This window comes from Dermacentor albipictus, chromosome 6 (genome assembly GCF_038994185.2).
Source record: "Dermacentor albipictus isolate Rhodes 1998 colony chromosome 6, USDA_Dalb.pri_finalv2, whole genome shotgun sequence".
Lineage (NCBI taxonomy): Eukaryota > Metazoa > Arthropoda > Arachnida > Ixodida > Ixodidae > Dermacentor > Dermacentor albipictus.
Genome location: NC_091826.1, coordinates 72,592,426 through 72,611,612, shown reverse-complemented (window position 1 = coordinate 72,611,612; position 19,187 = coordinate 72,592,426). Strand labels below are relative to the sequence as shown.

The window sequence follows — 19,187 nt, the reverse complement described above, 5'->3', positions numbered from 1 at the left end:
GATCAAGCGATTTGATTTTCTTGTGCACTATACTAATGGGCTTCGCACTTATTAGCAATGTTGAGTTGCTGCGAGCTATTACACGAAAGTTGATTGCCGAGTGCTATTTGCTGCAACTCCATGTTCGCCGCAACTCCTCCTAGTAGCCTGAAGTAGGAGCCAAATTAAAGAATCTGAAAGAACTCGCAGTGTAGAAATTATTTCTATGCTTGAGATTGCCTGAAGCCCTCTATACTATTCCTTAGTTTCTGCACTGAACAGAGTTATAAGAAATGCTGACACTCATTTTAGTTAGACGCAATGTAGATGCCGAAGGCCTTTCACTGTGTCTCTCCATAACATGTTGCGTAGTCATGTTAGGCTAGAACTGCTAAATATTATGACGTGATCCTAGGGGAAAGATTAGTGGCCACTTAGTGGTAAATGCGAGAGCCAAGGAAACACTATAGCGTTACGTCGCGCCTCTTTGAGGTCCCGAAGCCATGATGTAAACCGCGTTCACCACATTTCAAAAGAGGGTTCAGGAGCTCACTCGTCGCGCGTCCTTCCCCTTCGAGGAGCCAAGTGCAACTGGTAGTGGTCTACCGTGGTCATATATAAATAAATAAACAAATAAATATATATATATATAAATATATATGTGTAAAATTGTCCCGACTGCTTTTCCGGGTATTTATGTTTCATCTACAAGAACTAACCCTGGAAGTGTTAGCCAGCACCGCCACTCACAAACCTAAGTGGCGAGTGTGGAATATCCTTTCTGCGGCTTTCGTACAACCTAATGGACTTCGCCCCAAGGTTAGAGTGAGCATATACGAGGTGCCAGGGGGAGCCCCTTTTGTCCTGACCTAAGTAAGTCACCTTGTATAAAGCTTGGTCCCAAAGTGTAGACTCTTCGTTCGCCCACTGTAGACAACTTGAATCATCTATCTAAAACCTTTTATCTTTGTTGCCTAGTAAGTAATCACATCATTCAGCAGTTTTAGTCTAACGCGACTGTGGAGGATGAATTCGAGATATATCACGAGGAATGTTGTGCATCTACAATGTTTGAAATTAAAAGTTAGGGCTTCAAAAAAAAACGACATTTCTTAGATAACAAACAGAGAAGCGCAGAAGAAACAAGTACACAGGACTGGCTCTGAATTCCAACTGAGCTTTATTGAAAAAAAAAACATACGATAGAAACGAAACAAAGACTACGTAACAAGCGGTAACTATTCCTTATATCCACCACATATCGCACAATTTGAAGAAAGTTGCTTCTAAGTGTAACTTAAATGTCGTGTTCTCGGCCTCGTGTAAGCTTTGAAAAATATGCTCCCCCACCTTGAAAAAGGAACCATATGCTGTGCGATAAGAGGCATGTCACTCGTTTCACTGAAGGCACCTTGAATGTCGTGTGTAGCGTCCCCCTGGGTTGTGATAAAGTTTACATAGGACAGACTGAGAGATGCTTCATGGATATAGCAAGAGATCTTTCGATTAAAAACAACTCGGGAGGACGCTCAGCCGAACATTGCAAAAGGTGCGGGTGCATACCGGAATTTGCGCGCACCACAGTGCTAAAGCGGTCACGTGACAGACCAGAAGGGCAAATTGTTGAAGCATTTCGCATTCCGAAGTCGGGGACAAGTGCATGAGCGCGCCTTTTTTAGCACTTAACGGCACAGAGGTTGTCTTCCTGGAAGAATACATGTAGTGTTCCAATTTACTGCCACTCCAACTTGCTCTTTAAGCAATGTCATTGTTTTTTACTGCTTATCTCTGCTATGTCCTTGTTTACTGGCACAGCGCATCCTTTTTCGAGCATTGTTATTGCTCGTTATTGCTTATTATTGATCTGTACTGTGTTTTTTTATAGTGTTAACGTTTCATATACTTCGTAGTTGAGTACCATTGGTTGGTCTATTTTCTTTTTCGGTTATGTACTCCTTCAGGGTCATGGTTTTCCTGGGCAGCATTTACTCCTCTTTTAAATTATTTTTCAGTCTTGTATTTTCAGATTTCTATTAGTGCGTGGGTCAGAACATGCGATTAACTCGCATTGTTGTTTTCGTAGAGGCAAGCATTGTGCGATCCGATAATATCGATAGTCTCTAATCTCCTTTCTTAAACTGGTCCGCATGGCTCTGTCGTGATGCATGGTTATGATTGGGGGTCATGGTGCCTCTGTTTTTTCTACTCAGTTATTAACTAACTCGCACAAGAAAATGTTCTACTAAGACATTTCCTAATGAAGTCGTAGACGAATGTTCGATAAAAACGGCCTCCGAATGTTTAATGAAATATTGAATTTTATTTCTTTTATAAAACAGTAAATATAATGTTGTTTGGGTGGAGCCATTTGGTGAAAATTTAAGGCATATGTGCATTTCTTTGGGCATGCATGAAATAAAGTTCACCAGTGCACCCCCGGACCACCTTTATGAATATTGTCAATCCTATGGAAAAGTGGGCATAAGAGACAATAGGCCTCAAAGATTTCAGAAAACAAAGCGAGCCAGCAAACAAAGTAAAGAAAGAAATGAAATAGAAAACGGAGATCGAGTAGAAAGGGCAACGGCATCCTGTTAAGCAAAAAAAAAGTGCAATTGTGAAATGAAAGTATGAAGCACGAATACTAAACGCCTTCTCAAAAAAGGCGAGAGCATGAGAAAGAAGATCGGACAACTATACACAATCTAAAGAAACGGAAACTAGATAATAACGTTTGAATAAGGATTTAAACAAATTAATTAGTAAAGAGGGAGTTAGGCATAGGTTGGAAGACAAAATAATGTTAAATATAGCTCCGTTATCTGGACATACAAGACGGCAAAAGTTGTGTGCTGCTGTTAATATTGTTCTCATTAGCGTAAGGTATAAATTGAAACGCTCCCTTTGAGACATTCATTTCTGTTCGTTACAGTGTTTTACACTGGTGGATGACATATGACTTTGTATTTTAAGATTTCGGAATAAATATTTTAGGCAAACAATAAATTTCATGTACCTTGTCATTTAATAGCAAATTGGCCATGACAAGGTGTTCTCAGAAGAAATGTTCAGATGCTTTTCGTATACACAGCCCAGAAATATCACAGATACAGAACATCTATGTGGTTTAATCAAACTTGTATTGTTGTTGTCTTCGTGTATTGTGTGTAGAAGTCACCGCTCAACATCCACGCAACTTCCTGGAAGCTGCAAATTTTCACTTTGATTACTTATGACGATCGCAAGATTGCCGCAAGAAAGGATAAAATGCCCTTCTTTTTTCACAAACGGAGCAGTGGTACAACTACCTGTGTGCCAATCTACACGAAGATGTATAGACTCGGAGGAATCAACATTTCGATGACGGACCTGACTGAAAGGCATATGCCGAGACAGGTGTGTAGAAGTAGAAGGAAGGATATATTTGCAATGGCTACGCCTGAAGACAAGCCGAGACACATCGCTGTTGCAGCAAATATTAAACGGAAAGGTTTATATTGTTTCGCCATGTTCTGAGAAGACGCGAGACATGCGTTGGCAAGAAAATTGGTGCAAAGGTAAAAAACATGCTTAGGATTTAATGTTTGGCCCATAAAAGCTAAGTTGAGTGATCATAATGGAAAATATTTATTTGCCGTCGAAGACCACCATTCGAGAAGCTGGTGTAGCATAACTTTGGTATTGTTGGTCTTCACGATGCTATAAATGCCGTTTAGCATGCAGGCATTTGGGTGGTAGTTGGGTAAGGCCTATTATGATACGCGAGAAACCGGCGGTACAAATCGGCTACAGCAAAGGAACGATCCAAAGAAATGTAGTGACCCCCGAACAGCACATTGGCATACGTTAGTACCCCTGCTCTTCTCTCGTAACCGAAAAGCTCCTGCGAAGGATCATTCCCTCGGTGCCAGAACACACGTTCCGCGCCATTGAACATCTCAGAGCCACGCCAATGAAGCTGTCTGAAACACCTTTCCAAATTCATTTCGGGAAAAAGGGCGTCGAACTGCCCTGTATAAAAGAGGACATGCGTTCTATTCAGAACATATTCTACGGTATATTGCTGGTCATGGAAGATATCGCCTATAGCTAGTGCCTGCACCACTTTAGGTCTCATGCCATCAAGAACCCTGGAGGTGCTGACGTGAATTTTGTTCTTGAACTTAGAGCTGTTTGCGTAAATGTAATAAGCAGCAACTTCTTCGTTCCTCTCTGCCTTTGCGATGCTTCCGTGGTGATTGAAGCCGGTGAGGTTCTGGAATAATGTTGGTCTGTCTCTGCCACCAATGTTCAGGACAGTGTACATGACCAGCGCAGCAGCGGCTGTATAGTTCTCTGCCGTTACAAGAGCATTGATTTGCTGGAATCGTGCAGCGAAGATGCCTCGGCCACGTTCGTCAAGCAATCCAGAAAAATAGAGGTAGTCGGTAGAGTTGATGATTTTTAAAAGTGGGAACAGGAATCCAGCTCCCAGCATCACTCCTCTCAGCCTCAGAGGAAACCCTCGCTTTTCAGCCATCAGTATCTTGCTTGACACTCCGATAGTGAACCTTGCTGCAAGATAGAGAAAAAAATTGAGAACGAAGTAGTGACCAGACAAGCTCAAAGCGACAGCAAGGAGACTCTACTACATAACATAATGTTTCGCTGGACAGCAAGGGGATGTATTTATCGTGAGCCCATAAGCAATATCTGCAGGAAATGAGTAAAGAGCAAGCCAATCCAATTCATTTGTACTGGTGAACTTGCTTCTTTTTAGAAGACGATTTTCAGGAATTCTTGTCCTGAAGTTGCTAATGTACACAGAAAAAAAATGAAGCTGACCTTTTCATTTTTGAATTTGTGAGAGGGAATATATTTAAACATTTAGACGTTTGCCACGCAGTACCTAGGCTTTCACAGGCTGCTCAAACCTACTCAAACCTAACGTCATAAAAGTAGCGAGATGCTGACGTACACAAATTATCAGACCAAACCCTTAGTTTTCCGACACCTGCAGACACAACCAGCGATTCTAAGCATACCGGCTGCAGCTTTCAGAGTTCTAATAATACCTTTAGCTCCATCTGTAATTTGCTGCTGAGGTTCTTAATAAACGCAATTTTGCTAGTGTTTCTCCACGGGTGGCGTGTTGAAAAAATATTGTTTCTTTATGTTGTGGTTATTGTACTCCCTGTTGTTTGTCCATGGCGTTTATTTAAATTGTTGGTTTTTACGTGCCAAAACCTCAACATGGGCGTGAGGCACACCATAGTAGGGGTCCCAGGAATAACACTTTAATGAGCACCTAATGCTCGATACCAAAATGCCTTTTGCATCTAACCCCCATCGAACAGTAGCCAGTGCCGTCGGGATGAAATCCCGTGCTCTCGGGCTAGGCAGCGCAACGCAACCGCCATGGGTTCACGGCCTCTACATGACAGTGCTGTTTTCCTCCCCACTGGATTTGTTTTCTAAATGCCACTAAACAGTGAATGTCACTGGATTCTAAATACAGTCTCTTTATACTGGAACCGAGAACGAAGATATTTGCTCTAGCCAACAGCGGTTTGCAAAAAATGGAAACGCTATTAGATTTTAAAATAGTGTGAACAAACATATTCTCAAAGAAAAACGAAAAGTAATCCAAAGGACCTTAACCTGAAGGGAACGTATGTCTTCTCGATCAGAAGACTATATTTAGTTGTTTAGGCTACACTTCGTGGCAACCTAACACTATCTTGGTTCATACATGAATATTCTTTATGTGCCCGTTAATTTTTGCTTTGTTTATGTTGTTGAACATGTATGCGCTCCTTTCTTATGCTCAGGAACCGAGCAAAGCATAATAGGTCTTGATAATTAGCATTCCTGTTCTATTGCTATTCGTTGTGGCGCTTTGTCAGCTGTCCGACTGGCGCTCCGCACACGTTATCATCGAGATTGATCGGCTGTGAGATGTGGATGACAAGAAAAGGATATATTCGAGTGGAATGAATCTTTACATGACAAAGGCCTAGGGCCTCTGCTAACTGTTGCTTTCCGGATGGTGAACAGCGACTTTTTGTCACTGACTGCGCTAGTCGAGCCAGGCTAGCGTCGGATTAGCTGACTGAGAAAACAAAACGCGTAATCGGAGAGGCGACAGTCCTTTCATCATGCAATTTGCGAAACTTTGTACAAGCCCCATGTTTGGTGATCCGGACGCAGTGATTGGCAAAAAGCGTGGTTTTGCTGCTTTAGCGTCGCACGAGGGCAACAAAGCTGATCACACGAAGACCAATTTACAGTAAAACATTTTAATGCCTATTTCAGCGCAATGCAATCAAAGGCAAACGTCAGCAGCATCCACAACAAGCACTTTCTTGAGCCTATTTTGCTCATTCTGGCTCTTGTGATAGGCCCTGGGCGATGACGCATTGACAAGAAATGTTATTTTGCTGTTTATTAATGTGTCTCCAGTCGATTAGCTCCAGAGGATTGATTCCGAAGGCACGTCAAGAGTTAGGAGAGGAGCTCCTTAACTGTAATGATCGAAGATCTCTTCCAGGGATGGCTGACCCATTCCTGATCGTATTCCTTGCTCAGTATGCATTTCACTATCAATTCGAGCAGAGATGTTGCAAGAATGTGAGCCTTACTTTCTGCATGCCACTGGAAACATGTCCAACTTTGGTGAAAACCATCGCATGAAGATCTGGACTGAGACAATGTAAAGTTCCTTATCACCGGATTCTATTTCTTTTATTTTGTCATCAATTTCTCACGGCCATCCGGTCTCGGTGATAACGGGTGCGGAGCACCCTTTCTACCGATTGCGAAGCGCGAAAAGGTCTATTACTAGAATAGAATCGCTAAAGTATTTCGGCCTTGCTCTCGTATTAACTAAGCAGTTCATGCTTTGCTGCCAGCTGGCTGATCGTTATGGCTGTTATAACTCTCGAAGGCGCCTGGCCGATCGCACAATATTCTCGGGAGTCAAAAGCTTCATGAAATCAGTCTCTCATCTCTCAATACTATCACTCGCAATTGGCTGTCCTAAGTTGTTTATCCCTGGGCGCAGTGCTTCTCTCGACCACAGGCTGTTTGCTCTTATTGCTGCTCTATTCGTTGGGGAGTCAATTTCTGTTAACTGCTGCTCGTTATGTTGGGTCATACGGTGTGATGAAGCCATTTAACAGTGAAGAGAACTGAAGTATGAGTAGGCTAAGTGCAAGATGTTTAAAACGACAGAATGACCCCCAGTCCACCTCTAAAAGCACCCGCAGCAGTTACCACTGTAAAATTACGACAAACACATGTCTTCAACAATAGTAATGTTTCTGGACGCGAACGCGGAGAAGAGAGTGGCGATAGCAGACGTTCGCTTCTCCACGTGGCGCAATATCCCAACTCTTGTAAGTCTACGTTTTCTAAATGCCTTTTCCTTACTGCAGTTCATGTCTCGTCTTTTGTGATTATTCAAAGAGCTGTAACCTGGAGCATATGTATTTGCAAACTATGCTACCTTGAATATTCGTGCGAACTTTTTTCTTGCCCTACTTTTTTTACCGACCGAGGGCATTTATTTTTAAGAGAGAGCATACACGCTACATGCTGCACCTTACCTCCGTACGATTCCCCGGCAATGTAGAAGTCGCGTCCCTTGTACTCTGGAAATATTTTTACAAACCGCCGCAGAAACAACATGATATCTCTTGACGTCTCATTAAGGGTGCGTCTAAATTCGTTTTTCTCGTTGAAACTGTATCCCGCACCAATGGGTTGGTCCAAGTAAACCGTGTTAAAGTCTCTCGTAGTAGTATGGTTTCTGTAAAATAGGTGGTCACTTGAGTTTATCCCAAGAGGTCCATTTTCGAGAAACTGTCCAAACAGGGATGATTTTCCAGGACCACCTTGTAGCCACAAGAGAAGGGGCTTATTGCTGGCGTCCTCCTACAGTAGGGAAAATTCATGAAGATTTTGAACATTTAGCGCATTTAGAAGTTACACACTTCATAAGTAAGGCCCTACAGCATCGAGCATAACTGTAGCGCAAAATGGGCAGTTAGATAAGCAATAAGTGCGATATAAAACTTGAATAAATGTACTCCACAGTAACAAAGAATTCGTACTATTGAAACGGACTGATGCATGAATATAGTCAAACTACCTCATTTCCTAGCGACCGTTGTGCATGGCGAACATAGTTCCTGCAACATTTCTTATGCTTTCATTTCTCTTAAAACAAAGAGGGAAATAAAATTTCGCGTTTTTAGTTCAGAACTGCGCCCTGTATTAACAATCCAATCCAATTTCGAAATCTTCAAGGCACTCAAAACACTGCCTTTCATGCGCAATGCTCCCCTATCAATACCCCACGAGGCTACAGCCGATTGTATAGAGAAGGAAAGCGCGTACAGTGCGTGGACGTCATGATATGAAAGCGCATATGCTCTGAACAGGTTAATCTCGCTTATTGAACTTCACGCAAACTGCATAATTTTAGCTTATCGCCCGAGAACGGTGGTAGTGACGCATTTACCACACCGGCTCTTCAACGTACGTGCTATACCTTTGTGGAATTACCTTCCTGATAATGTGGTATCAGGGCGAGGTCACGCGAAGTTTTGTGATAATTTTTAAAGGTAAGTCTAGGCTCCAAAACAAGACGTTTTGCATTTGCCGCATTCACCATTCTTCTTGCACGTGGTACTGTTACCTATGTGTCCGTCTTTCTTTTTTTGTCTTTCTTTCTGTTTTGAGGGGGCGTGTGGGGGATGAAAGGAACCTTTTATGATTTGCTTTTATACTGCGTAGCACTGTTTCTTTTCAGTTTTCATTCGCATTTTGCTTTTGCTGTGTTCTTTACAATTTTAAATACTGCTGTTATTCCCTTGCTTCTAGAGTGTATGTAGCCCGCTTCTGGGGTTCAATGTCATTTTACTGCGCTGACAGTTGTTTTAATTCGTTAAGGTGTCAATGCATTTTGATATTTATATACGTACTTAGTGGTAATTATGGGGTTAATTTACATACCAAAAGCACGATTTTATTATGAGGGGGGGGGGGGGAGTCAGCATTAATTTTAACCACCCGAAGTTCTTTAACGTGCACCTAAATCTAAGTACACGGGTGTTGTTGCATTTCGTCCCCATTCAAATGAGGCCGGCGTGGCCGGAACTTGATCCCACGATCTTGTGCTTAGCAGCGCAGCACCAAAACCACTTAGCAACCCCTTCGGGTGTACGTATTCACTGTACTGCCGCCCTTGCACAATGCCCCACGAAGCTCTGCAAGATGCTTATAAATAAATAAATAGATCAAAAGCTTCGCCAGAGACACTTCAGGCTGTTTACATGTGGGATTTTGAAAGCATTGCAGCCGCTTTGGGGAAGTGTTTTCGCTTAGGCATTCCTCCGTAGGGCGTCGCGCACGTTGTAGATTTGCACGGCATTCCTTTTAGTAATTCCTTGCTTCGTCTTCTGTGGCGTGCTTCCGTGGGCGATCCGGTTTCACAGAGGCCGCTGAGCAAGCGCGGGAGACAGCGACGTGAGGTGTGCAATGACGCATGCACTAGGCACACCTCGTTTTATACACTCATGATTTGCCGTCGAGACTGCATCGCAGTAGAGACAGCACTGATGAAATCCGAAGAGCAAGGGACACTTGGGATGCAGTGACGTGACGTGTGCAATGAGGCATGCACAAGGCACAACCTTAGTCGACCATAACCATGGAGCCACCGTGGCAACGGGGAAGCGTGCTCATCACGCACCCCGGAGGCCCCGCTTCGATTTGCACCGACACTGAAATGTACCAAATTTTCTTTTCGATTTTATTATTAGCTTTGTTTACAGAAACCTGCATGACAAATCTGACGTCTATCCGAGCATTCTTGACAGGTTTTTATTCGTTACGCCATCGACCACTTTTGGTGGAATGTTTCGGTCTCGCCACCGACGATAACGACTGATTTTCGCGTATAGGGGCCTGTAATACTTTCTCATCAATAAATAATGTTGTAGGGGCTCTTGGTACCGGAAAAGTAAGAGAAAAAAGGGACCGGTGTTTTTAGCGACCCTAGATAGTGCACTTCCTTTCGAACACTTGAACTGAAGGGATTGACTTGAACATTATCCTTGCCCGATTGGTGCATGTCCGAAGTGTAGCGAAATGCATATTACAACAACAATTTATCTGTTTCTGGGTAAGGCTCCAACCACAAATAGGAAATTGGTGAATAATGGTAAACGGGACCACTTTGCGTCGGTGCGCTAAATGTCACACATGGCTACTTGTGGACGCCCGCACCATTGCCTATTGCTTATTGGTTTTGCCGAAAGATATTTTCGACTTTTGGAGCTGCTCATCATTTTCGTGCTGCTGCTATAGAGTATGCTTTTCGTGATTTCCAGAATTAGGCTAGCGGTGACACTGGGCCGGTTGTTGTGGCTCTCTCCAGGGTCCGAAAGGGAACAAAGTCTGAACCCCTGTGAAAACTACACCCTTTAGCCGCCCTGGATACAATTAACACTAACTTATCCCTTGACCTAATTTGACAAAAAAGCCCCTACACATGCTCATTCCATAAGTCCAGCTCGTGTAAGGAGAAACTTGGTAAAATCAGGTTTCACACCAGATAATTCCGAGACGAAAGAGATGACTCAGTTATGTTTACCTCTTTCCCTAATGTGACCGAAACAGTACAAAGTGTTCACGGCAAGAATAACTCAAAGTGACCAACAGTCACCGAAGAAATGCCGCTGTTTCGCCAGAAAGACGAAGCATCGATTGCGGTGACAAATTACCAGAGAGCCATACAAAGAAAGGATAGCACTTTTCGCGGCCGTATCAACTTGTAAACATTCGCTTACTATCTAAATTAACAGGCATGGTGCCAGTGCGCACAGTAAACGTGAACACATCACATTCGATGACCGCGTACACTCACTGTCAAAACACTGGCGTGATGAAGCGCGGCAACAGCAGCGAGCGAAGTGACATTCGCGCTGTATATGACTTCAACGCAAACTCAGCGCCGATAATGCACAGCACGCAAAAAGCTACGCGCCGTCGACCCAATACGAAACTCAGCCCCCCATGCACTCCGCTTTCACGACACGGCCGCGCGACCGCGCGCAGCCACCACAAACGCAGTTGCACCCGCAGTAGAACGCCACCCCCCTGCCTCCCCTCCCCGGTGCCGCACAATTTTGGGGGCCTCGCGCGCAACGGAACACGGCGCTCTACCCTTTCTCTCCCCACCTTTCGTACGGGCGAGATGGGCAGCGATCGTAGACTGCCCTCGCAATGTTTCACTCGTGCATGCAGCGTAGGGTACGCGCCGACGGTGTTATTGCCCTTGGGCTTTATACGGAACATCATGGCGATGGCGACGGCAGAACAGTGCCTTGAGTGTCCACATAGTTGATACCGCCATAAAAGCACGCCCCACCCTGGAGTCCATGTTTCGACAAGGATACTCCTCTTCTTGAGCCACGACAACGACAACTCCCCTTATCCAAACTTTACGCGCCGGGGTAGCTTAGCGGCTATGGTGTTGCGCTGCTATAAGCCAGCACCTCCTAGATAGCAGGCATGTGCACTCTGCTTTATAACATCATGCTACTTGGGCCAAGATTTTCATTGTCACGCCTGACGTGACGAAAGTGGTGATGTCAAAACGAATACGGCGTACAAGGAAGCGTGCCCATTAGATTCTGTGGCAGCATGGCAAGGTAGCATGACCTCACGGATCTAAGTCCGCCGTCCTTGTGCTATCTGTACTCCGTTCCATACAAAGCAGTCAACGCTGTGGAGGCTTCTGACCACAATTGTGCGCAATTGTTTTTATATAGGCTTGGTATTGAATGAAACATGTTTCAATCATTAGAAGAAAACACACTGTGGTATACGGTTGCTAATGGGTTGTTTTAAAGCATTTTCATTTTTCTTGTTCGTTTCGGCTTCTTTATTTGCAACCAGTCACGAGGAGCCTCACGTGCATGGGGCGTGGTAAAGATACCCAGGTAGACAAAATTAATCAGGGGGAGGGAGGGGGTTATTCTTTAAAAGTCTACCTAGTTGGCTGTCCATTTCAACAGCCGCTGATTGGCTGCGGCCGCTCCTCTTCACCGGCACAGCTCCATCCAATCATCACATTAGCTGAAGTGAACAGTCCACTAGGTGGGCCTTTAGAAAATATTCCTCAAGGAGTATTAGGCTTGAATACTGCGGCATGCCTCGTAATCGTACCGTTGTTTGGGCCCGTAAAACCCCTGAATTTAAGGGACTTATCTAAAGTTTGGCTACACGCTGAGACGTTTATTAGTCGACCACTGTTGACCTCTCAGTCGAGGATGTTCTTTTCTAGTCACATGCGTCCCGTGGGTAGAATTTTTTGGAGACACGAAGCTGATCGTTGAAGCTCATCAGGAGTGCAAGCAAAAACATATAAAACACAGAAAGCTGATGCAGGAGCACTGACTTGAGCGTTCACGTTGGTCAGCAAGCTATGCGGCCTTCTTGCTGCTCAAGCCTCTTGGATTAAAAGGCATCGCATAGCAAGAAGGTTGTGAGGGCTCAACGGCAGAGACAGCGACGAACGCACTCCTCTGCTCTATCACTCCAATGCATGGAACCCTGAGATACTACTTCTATTCTAAACATTCATGTGGGAGAGTATTCACCGCATAGCGCACTGTAACCAAACCTGTACAGAGGAACTCTCGTGCTTTGAGTAGCCAAATCTCAAAAGTAACTACAAAAGAAGGTTAGGAGTAAATACGCAGGAAAGGGCTCGGAGGAGGCCAGCATCATTATCCGGAGAATAGCTGCCACGGTCACCGAATAGCTGCCATCGTCACTCGCTGAAGCCAGAAATCAAATATTCTGCAGAAAGCATTCTTTGATTTTTAAAGCGAAGCTTTCCTGCCGAGTTAGAGGAAATTTTTCGTGCGTCACCGACCTCTAACGCCGAGCGACACGGACGACCCCCCTCCCCCCCCCCCCCCCCCCCCCCGCTGCCCTAAACATCGACAAGTGACACACAACAGCCTTTCTAGCTTTTTCGCGAACAAGCAAGCAGGTTGAGACGCTTGGCACGTTGCATTAGAAGAACCGGACTCATGACAAGCACGAATGCAATACGACACTACTAAATCCGCTGATAATATACAGGGTACTTCACTTAACTGGAGCCATAATTTACAAGTAGGCAAATACTACGTAGGTGGACATTACCAAGGTAGCTTTGTTTGCCGTCGCTTGGAGATACTCAAATTATTTTTACGCTCAAGCATAACTGGCTGGATCGTGACATCACCAGTTTCGTGACATCACCAATCTCGCGAAATCACCAGGGTGACACCTGTTTCGAAATAATAATTCCCGCACATTGCGGAGAAATGCATTGGCGTTCAAATTACTTTTTTCACAAAGGGGCGCTTTATGAATTCAAGCAATAATGTAACTGGAACACCAATGCATTTCTCCGCGAAGTTCGGGAATTAACATCTCGAAACTGGTGCCATCCTGAGAATTCGTTCCAAGTGGATCCGCCTTGCGAACTCCATGACTAGAATTTGTAAATTGCAGTATGGGCCATAATGTAATTAGTTAGAAACTTAATTATTGAACTCTTGCTAATTAGTTGATTACGCATTTCAATTTTTGAGCAAGTATTATCCGCCTCTTCGAGTGGGCCAGCTCATGAACTAGAATTGTGCTATATGCCACAGGTAAGCTTTAAGAATATTTGAATGTGTTTGCTGAATCACCTTATAATAAGTGAATCCCGCATAAGTAATTGTTGAATAACTTCAACGCTTTCATACAAGTAAAAAAACCATATAAGGGAAGAAGATAAAGATGCACATAATAGCTACAGATAAATAGCCCGTTCATTCGTTCGCTCGTTCGGACGATTCCCTTATATCGACAATCATCGTCGATGGTTTCTGCATATACATTTTTTTTCACACGCTTAAACATTTGATTCATAAAAAGTACACGGAAAAATTACAGCTAATGCGCGACATCGTTTTATGCCTTCCTGAGATAACCGGCCAACTGGAACATGTGGTCGCGAATTTTGCTGATTGTTCAGGATTGAATGAACAATAAATTTGAACAATAATATCCTTGAATTTTGATTTACCGAGATTCATCCTAATGAAACCGCGAAAAAGCTTATTCATTGCAGCTGAATTGAAAAAAAAGTGTTTAGTTCATAAGTGCCGTTTGGGCAATTGCAGGCCGTCTTCGCTAGTGTGTCTAACATCGTGGATTGTCTTATACCTGCTCTTTAGACATCCCTATGCTGAGTACTCTTTATTTGGTACAAATTATACGCGAACTCCAGGCAAATTTTCTCCCTCTTCGTGATGTTCTAGAAGAGTTGACTGCTGGCCTAGTTGGTCGTCCATATTTGAAGTAGTAACTTAGCGCGATAAGGTCCCATCTTATCGCGATAGGTCCCATATCTAGGGCGAGAAGGTCCCATCTTTGTGCACCCACCGTGTACTGTGGGTGCGAGGAAAAGAATGTGAGGGTGAGCCCAGATGGATGGTGGCTTGATACGCGAAGTCTTCCCACGCGCACCTTTTTGGATTGCGCTCTAGGGGACGAGAGCGCGTCTCCTACTCAAGCTCGGCCGTGGATGCACATGACTGCGTGACTGTCCACGTGGCTGAGTACATTCGCAACCCACGCGACGTAACGTGGTGGTAATCTGTGGCGGGCGCAATGTTTCAGGGCGAGCCGAGATGCTGGTGGTTGCCTAGTATTGGAGGTCGCCTACTCTCAAGCTTTCGGAGGCGCGTTGAAGCAAATTGCAGATGGAAGTGTTTGCTCCCCTCTGCCGACGCTCTTCATTCGACTAGCATTGTTTGCTACCTTGTTTGCTAATTTATTTAGTAAGCGAATGTTTAGTGCAATTTATTCGTCTAACAAAGCTACAAACATTACTTCGTGTAGTTGTCAGATGCTTTGCTATCGCTATCAATGCTTCGCCTTTCGGACGTCGCTGTGACCTTTTTTGAGAATATGGGTCCTGATTATGATTGCCAGGGACGTTTCACAAGTATCACTTGTTGCGCATATGAGCATTTAATAAAGCAAATCTTTCTTTCCCATCTTTGTCGGGCTATGCGTGGTTGCATGACGGCTAAGTGTTGTGCGCTGTTGGATAGGTCACTATTTCGGTCGATATATTGTGGAATACCGAGTGCTCATTTTTAACATTCACAGAATTTTTAAGGATCGCCTGTGACAGACAGCCTAATCGTAGTCCTTCAGGTGGATTATTCATAGAGGCGGATACTACTTGCTCGCAAAACCGAAACACATAGTGAAGTAATTATTAAACATTTGCTAATTAACCTCACATTTAATTACTTTCCGGCCCATATTGCAGCCGGCGCGCTTGCAAGGAGTATCCACTGAGAAAATATTTCCAGGATGACAGCAGATTCGAGATACTCAGAGCCAAAGTGTGCGCTGAAATAAATGGGTCTTCCAGTTGCTTTAGTGCTTCAATGTATAAAAGAGCATTTTCGTAAAAAAAATTAACTGTAACAGCGTTGCATTTTTACAGCTAGATTGATGGCGCTGATTCTGAAACGCCTGTCATTTTCCAAATTCTTTCTAAGTGGATATGTCTTGCAAGATCACCAGCTACAATTCGGAAATTGCAATGTGTAACATATAGTGATAAATAAGTTAAGTGGTGAGGTATTGTCAATTAGCTGATCATGTACGTCTTTCCAGTTTGGTGCAAGCCATGCCCGCCTGGTTGAATAATCCAACTCAAAACTTACAATTAAGCTGTTTAGAAAAAGTTTATTTCAACAAAACAGGGTACGAACACTTCGAGTCACAATGACGGCATAATTCCATTAGGACGATGACATATGCAAATACGAAGCATTATACACACGGCAAGAATTCAAAGAAATGTCCGAGAACACATGGCCTCGCTCACATATAACAGCGAAGACCCACGGAAACTCACTGTTGCACATAAATAAATTGCAACATTGTATAAAGCGATGTTAAGTATATAGAAAGTACACAATGGTTGCGTACAATGATGTGACAAAGGCACTCTGCATAACTTTGTACGGATGCTATAAGATGTCTATCTACCATAGGTGCTTTCTAAAAATATCGAAGTGAAAAATGATGACGCCACATATGTGAAACTTATACGAAGCTACTCACGAAGTGGAGTGTACAACCCCTGCAGCTGACCAAGTATGGAGATAATAATGACATTGTTTTTATAATAACTTCCTGAATAAAACATGAACATATGATGTCGGCTCCCAGGAATATCTAAACCATGCTGATCATTTAACGAAATGCTGAAGTATTTAGCCACTAAGTACGTGCGCGTTCTTGGCCATTCGTTCAGAATGAGGAAGTCCCACTACGATTCGTTAATAAAACCTGAACATTTAGTCCCGGCTCACAGATACCTCGAAAACACACCGATCTCTTAAATAATGATTATTTATATGTCGCGGTTTCATTGATTAACATTTTTTATTAATACCTTGAGCTCGCGAACGATGCAGTGCATTGACATAAAGAATGCATGACAACAAATTTAACAACCACAACATGGATTACCTGCGCAAGCTGTTAGGCTAATTTGTGTTCAGACTTCCTGGACTGAGGGAGTCCCCTACCATGGGACGAAAATAACCCTCTACTATATAAAAGTTTATTCATTATCGAAAGCGAAGTTATGAGATCAGTGGTGGAGAAACAAAAACGTCGCATACATTACTATTTGCATATCTTTATAGTAAACAAGCCTTTGTGCATTTAATTAATTTTGTCAACCTCTTAGAATGTATGTGAACCTTTGCTTCGCATATATTTCCGCATGTGCATTGGATCAGCAAGATTTCTTGTTCAGTGCACGAGGATTCCACTGAAAATCCTGGTCACATCAGGCACTGCGTCTTAATTCATGTTTAGTGAATTAGGCGTAATTTTACACACACTGGCGATCCGCCATCATTTCAGTCAATGTTTTACAACTCTGTCACCAAAGAGGCTCGGGTGGGCACATTTAAGATGTGTGCTAGCTCTTAGCAAATAATTTATGAAAAAACAAAAAGGACTAATGTACACTCGGCCATGGTGCAATTTTTAATAATCAATGAGGTATAATCTAAATTATTTCTTTAGTTTGCAACTAGTCAGTGCATATTGTTGGCTGCATTTCTAACACCATACGGACGTTTTAGACCCATTTGCAAACTCAACAGTTAGATGCATAGGTGGAATATGAAAGCATAAAATCCCTGTTACCACGTTGTTTGTCGTCCTGGTTAGAGCATGCCCCTATTTTATGCCACAACTAATATTAAACGAATTAAAGCACCTACTGTTCGTGAGAACAGCAGGATTTTCAGTAAAGAAATATTTGGGATCAAAGGAATACTTACTTGTGCTTTGATGTGCAAGAAAAACAAGAAAGAAGAGTTTTCGTGTCTATCAACGTTAATGAATCCAGAATATGCTTCCATATTAGTGCATGGTGGCGGCAAGCACACGCGGCTTTTGTTCCTTTTTTCTACCAGTGCGTCTTGAGAATCAAAGTCAAATCTTGAAAAAATTAGATCTTCCGAGTCCTCACTGGAAAAAAAATCTTCAGAAGTGAGTTAGTTGTGGATGTCAGACATTTTTTTTCTGTGAGAGACCGCAGTCGCTACGTATACGCTGTAAGTCTGTAAAAGCTGAAAGTCTATAGCAGTGCAAGCTGAACGCCAGTGTAGTCGACAGTGGGTGTGCAACTGTCTCTAGCTCGTGTCAAGTGACAGCCGGTATGACAATCTCTGTAATGCATCTGGGGTACACGGCTGCTTCATAAAAAAGTGGTGGCATTAAGAAATGCGACACCTCTAAAGAAAATGGGTGACACAAGCCACTCCCTGGCAGAATGTCTCAGCGCAGCTCTCGAAAAAGCGCCAGTGAGGCCGCATAGAAAACGCTCTGAGCTTATTTTTACTTCATCAATAAAGTGTATTGTCTCTCTTTTGTAGAAGGAATAATATTTATACGAGTATATATTCCCGTAACGTGATTATGTTATTCCGTATTAGCGATTTATATTTTGTCTAAGTTTAGCGCGAAAAACAACCAAATGTGGACGTTAGACAAGGTTGGGGTTGGATAAATATTGAATAAATAAATGTTTGTTATACTGCTCTCCTCAGCCACTTCGTTGTTCCCTCATTCCATATGGTAGTCTTATTTCAGGCGCAATTACGTCGACCTTGTATTTTTTTATTGATTTGGCGTCGACGCTCGATTTAACATCTTTTTAATAAGACACCAGGTGGGCCGATCCCGGAGATGGTGCAGTATAAAGTAGGATGTGATTCATTTTCGCCTGTATGGAAACTTATTATGGCGGTACCGGTAATTTCACCTATTCTGCAACTAATTATTGCGTTATGCGGGCACCAGGGAACCCGCCTTCTATTCCTTGAGGCAAGGCGCCATTCTCGCGGGAGGCCAGCTTAGTCCAAACTACCCTCTCCATTTCCCAATCGTGTGCCGTTCGACGTCGTTGCTTGAACATGGCTATATCTGCGACGTTGTACCGTTCACAGGGGTATAGTGAGATGTCGTTGTATCTATTTACTGTATTGGCGCCGATCACGCCTGTGTCGTTATTTTACCTACTCTGTGACTGATTCTCCCTTGTTGTCTAGTTGAGATCTACAGTTTTATACCTCTTGCCAATCGCTACGACGCCGCGCAGACGGGTGGTTATATTTGTCGAAATGGTTACACGATACAGGGATTCATCCCACATAGACCAACCTCGTATGAAGTCACCTAAAGAGACCTTGTCTTCCAAAAGCGCATGGAATTACTGTACTGCTAATCGAACGTTTCCGTAATGCAACATCGATTAGAAATCGTGTCAGATAAATGACAAGATGTCGTGTATAAACCGCGAAAAATACATCCAGGCACCACACTATATATCTAGGCGACTTGACCACTGTCTGAAGGTCAGGGAATTTTCTTGTAGGGGTGACGTCTTTCGTTATTCTTTTTTTGTTAGAACTGTTCGAGATTGGAACAGTTTGCCATCGACCATTGTATATATTACAGAAAATGATGCTTTTTACCACGCATTGAACTAATTTATTGATGTATTGTTTCAAGTTTGTAACCTCCCTGCTGTAATGCCCTACGGGGCGATGCAGGTAACTAATAAA

General features: G+C 43.4%; 1 protein-coding gene across 1 annotated transcript in view; it reads right to left on the bottom strand.

Moving 5' to 3' along the window:
- Nucleotides 1-1,142: 1,142 nt before the first annotated feature.
- The window catches only part of LOC139061183 (venom serine carboxypeptidase-like), a 36,216-nt gene continuing 18,171 nt past the window's right edge, over nt 1,143-19,187 (bottom strand). Inside the window, exons 2-4 of the mRNA XM_070540835.1 lie at nt 17,400-17,589; nt 7,566-7,893; nt 1,143-4,533 (exon numbers count right to left, since the gene is read on the bottom strand). Of these exons, the coding sequence (XP_070396936.1) occupies nt 3,692-4,533; nt 7,566-7,893; nt 17,400-17,589 (1,360 nt within the window). The 3' untranslated portion in view covers nt 1,143-3,691. The remainder of the gene's footprint in view (nt 4,534-7,565; nt 7,894-17,399; nt 17,590-19,187) is intronic.